We start from the raw sequence: 2,942 nt of genomic DNA on the forward strand, positions 1-2,942 counted from the left end.
TTAAAATTACTTATTGGTATTGTTACTTGTACTTCAACGATTAATTAATAAATACCAAATCTATAACTTTCCAGACATTTCGATTAATTTGTGTTATCAAGGTTACAAGGGTACTGAGTACGCTGAAATAAGACAAACAACTAAATACGTACAGTAAAATCTAATTTTCAATATTAAAAGAAGCTTATATTATTGATTTAAAGTCGTAAAAAGCATTAGAACAAAGTTGTAAACATTTCTATGCGCGTATAGTGTCGTTACTAATATTATAAACTCGGATGGATGTTTGTTTGAAGGTATCTCCGTAACGGCTTGACAGGTTTTGATGAAATTAGGCATACATGTAGAACAGAGTCTGGAAGAACACATAGGCTACTTATTAAATTTGTTTTTAATTCCGTTCAGATGGAATCGCGGGATACAGTTAGTCTTACTAATATTATAAATGCGAATGTTTAGATGGTAGGATGGATGTTTATTTGGAAGTCAACGGTTTTGATGAAAATTAGCACACAAGTAGAACAGTCTGGAAGACGTAGGTTACTTTTTGAGTTAGTTTTTAATTCCCCGCGGACGGGGTCGCGGGTGACAGCTAGTCTTTTTATATTTACCTTAACGTAGACACAATTATTTCGTAATATATTCTATATTGTCAACAAAATGGTCTTTAATTAATAGGTGAAATGATAAATCATTATCTGTATTAAACCGAACTTGACCTTTGTATTTGTAAATAATTACGTTATTATTCAAAATATCAGTTAAAAAAACAACTCTGAAAAAAATAAATCTATAATTTAATATAAACATTTCACTTTTAGTCTTCTGATAAAATCTCACTAAACACTATAAATATGCCATCGTTTAATTTCGATTTTATTTCGCTCCGGTAACTTGCGACAAGAAACATGGCTAAGAAATTACATTATTTCGATCTGAATGGAATTGCGGAGTCTATCAGATATTTGCTTCATTACGGAGGTCAAAAGTTCGAAGATATTAGGTACGAAGTGAAGACGTGGCCTGATAACAACATCAAAGATGGTAAGTTTAATTTTTATTCAATTTTAACTTATGACACAAAATTAATTAATTATTAATTTAATAAAAAATTAGTAAAAGAAACTGTTGCAGAATCATCTAATTGTCACTAATGTCCATAGTGTGGATTTATTCTCAGAAATCTATGCTAAGGTAATACTTAAATATTAAATGACTGTTCTGTACTAACGGTCGCCTACGACTTCGTTAGCGTAGAATAAAAACCAATAAAGGTAGCATTTAATATGACCGCGTGACAGTCCTGTCAAAATCAATGCAATCCTTTCGGAGATTACCCGAAATAAAAACTTTTTTTTTGTTTTAAACGAAATGTACTTTTTATATTTAAATTTTGACAAAATGTATAAATTTATTTACTTTGACACTATTTCTTATTATTTTTTTTCAATACAGTACTGCCATTCGGCCAGCTACCTTTGTACGAGGAGGGTACTATGAAGCTGACGCAGTCGTTGGCTATTGCCCGCTACATTGCTCACAAAGTGAACTTGGTCCCCACTGACCCATGGGACCAGGCTGTACTGGACAGCATTGTATTCACCATTTACGACTTTTGGGCAAGTAAGTGTGATTATATGATACATCATAACTTTTAAAATAATCTATTCAATGCTTCTGCGTAAACGTATTACGCACTAGCTTTTGCCTGCGCCTTCGTCTTATATACCTGTTCCAAATTTCAATAAAATATGTCAAACCGTTCCAGATTTATCGAGTATTTGAATCAAATGTATCCCATTAGAACTGTATACATTTTCGAGATCATAGGCAGCATATGTGTTCTTCCAGGCTATGTTCTAAATCTATGCCAAATTTCATTGAAATCCACTAAGTCCGTCTGGAGTCGTAGCAATAAAATCCATCCAAACAATTAGCTAAAATATAGCTGCCATTTGTAGAGACCGGTACTTAAAAATAAAAATAAATCCGGACTAAATATTCTACACCTTTGAAGCAGATTGCTAACTTATAATCATTATATTTCAGAGGTTGTAGCATACTTCAAGGAACAAGATCCTAAAAGGAAGCTTGAAATGAAAAGGGAATTATTAGAAGAAACTATTGACTTCTACTTCACCAGATTTGAGAAGCATCTGAAGGATAACAAGGGATACTTCCACGGAAAGGTAAGATATCAATCTTTAAAGGATAAGAAAAGATGATCAAAACAAAAGAGAGCCTTAACGGATAAAAGGCTTGAACGTTCGTTAATAATCTATTCTATGGAAATTATTAAATACGAATTTACAGCAGTGAGTGTCCTCTTTGGCAAACTGTAATTTAATTTTTTTTATATGATAAGGTGGCAAACGAGCCAGCTGCAAGGTAAAATCGCTGAAATAGCGAAGTGACTGTTGCCCATTTACATACGCAATTGCGTATACGTTGCCTACCTTTAATCGTCGGAAGAGAGGATGCGCAGAAAGAAAATATTTTCCCTTTCTTTTTTCACTTCCCATCCTTTCCTAATAAGAAAAAGGGTGAGAAGGGAAAGAGGACTAAATTAGGCTTCCGGCACGCACACTCATCAGACGAGACGCGGAATTGCTTCCACTTCACGCCTGTCTTCTGTATGGTCGTGGTATTTCACCGGGCGAGCCGAGCCAATTCGTGCGCAGATGTTAAAGCGGGCTCTACCACTGTTAAAATTTTTCTTTAATTTACAGTTAACTTGGGTTGACTTCGTGTTGATCGGCATTGTTGAGGCTACGAACTTGTTCCTTGGCGTGAATATTGAAAAGAAATATCCCGCCGTGGACACTCTCATGAAGAAAATATTTACTCTTCCGGGAGTCAAAGAATACGTCGCGACAAGGAAGCCTTACGTTCTCTAAATATTTGGACATCGTTTGTTTCTACATAAACGTATTTATTTAAAA

At 34.3% G+C, this 2,942-nt stretch overlaps 1 protein-coding gene across 1 annotated transcript; it reads left to right on the forward strand.

Moving 5' to 3' along the window:
* The first annotated feature begins 882 nt into the window (after positions 1 to 882).
* LOC106122617 (glutathione S-transferase-like) lies at positions 883 to 2,942 on the forward strand. Its single transcript, NM_001312279.1, is given in 4 exon segments — positions 883 to 1,044; positions 1,456 to 1,623; positions 2,050 to 2,189; positions 2,730 to 2,942. Coding segments are annotated over 4 exon segments (612 nt in total). The 5' UTR covers positions 883 to 908; the 3' UTR covers positions 2,898 to 2,942.

Source organism: Papilio xuthus, unplaced genomic scaffold (genome assembly GCF_000836235.2).
Source record: "Papilio xuthus unplaced genomic scaffold, Pxut_1.1 DF826923.1, whole genome shotgun sequence".
NCBI lineage: Eukaryota > Metazoa > Arthropoda > Insecta > Lepidoptera > Papilionidae > Papilio > Papilio xuthus.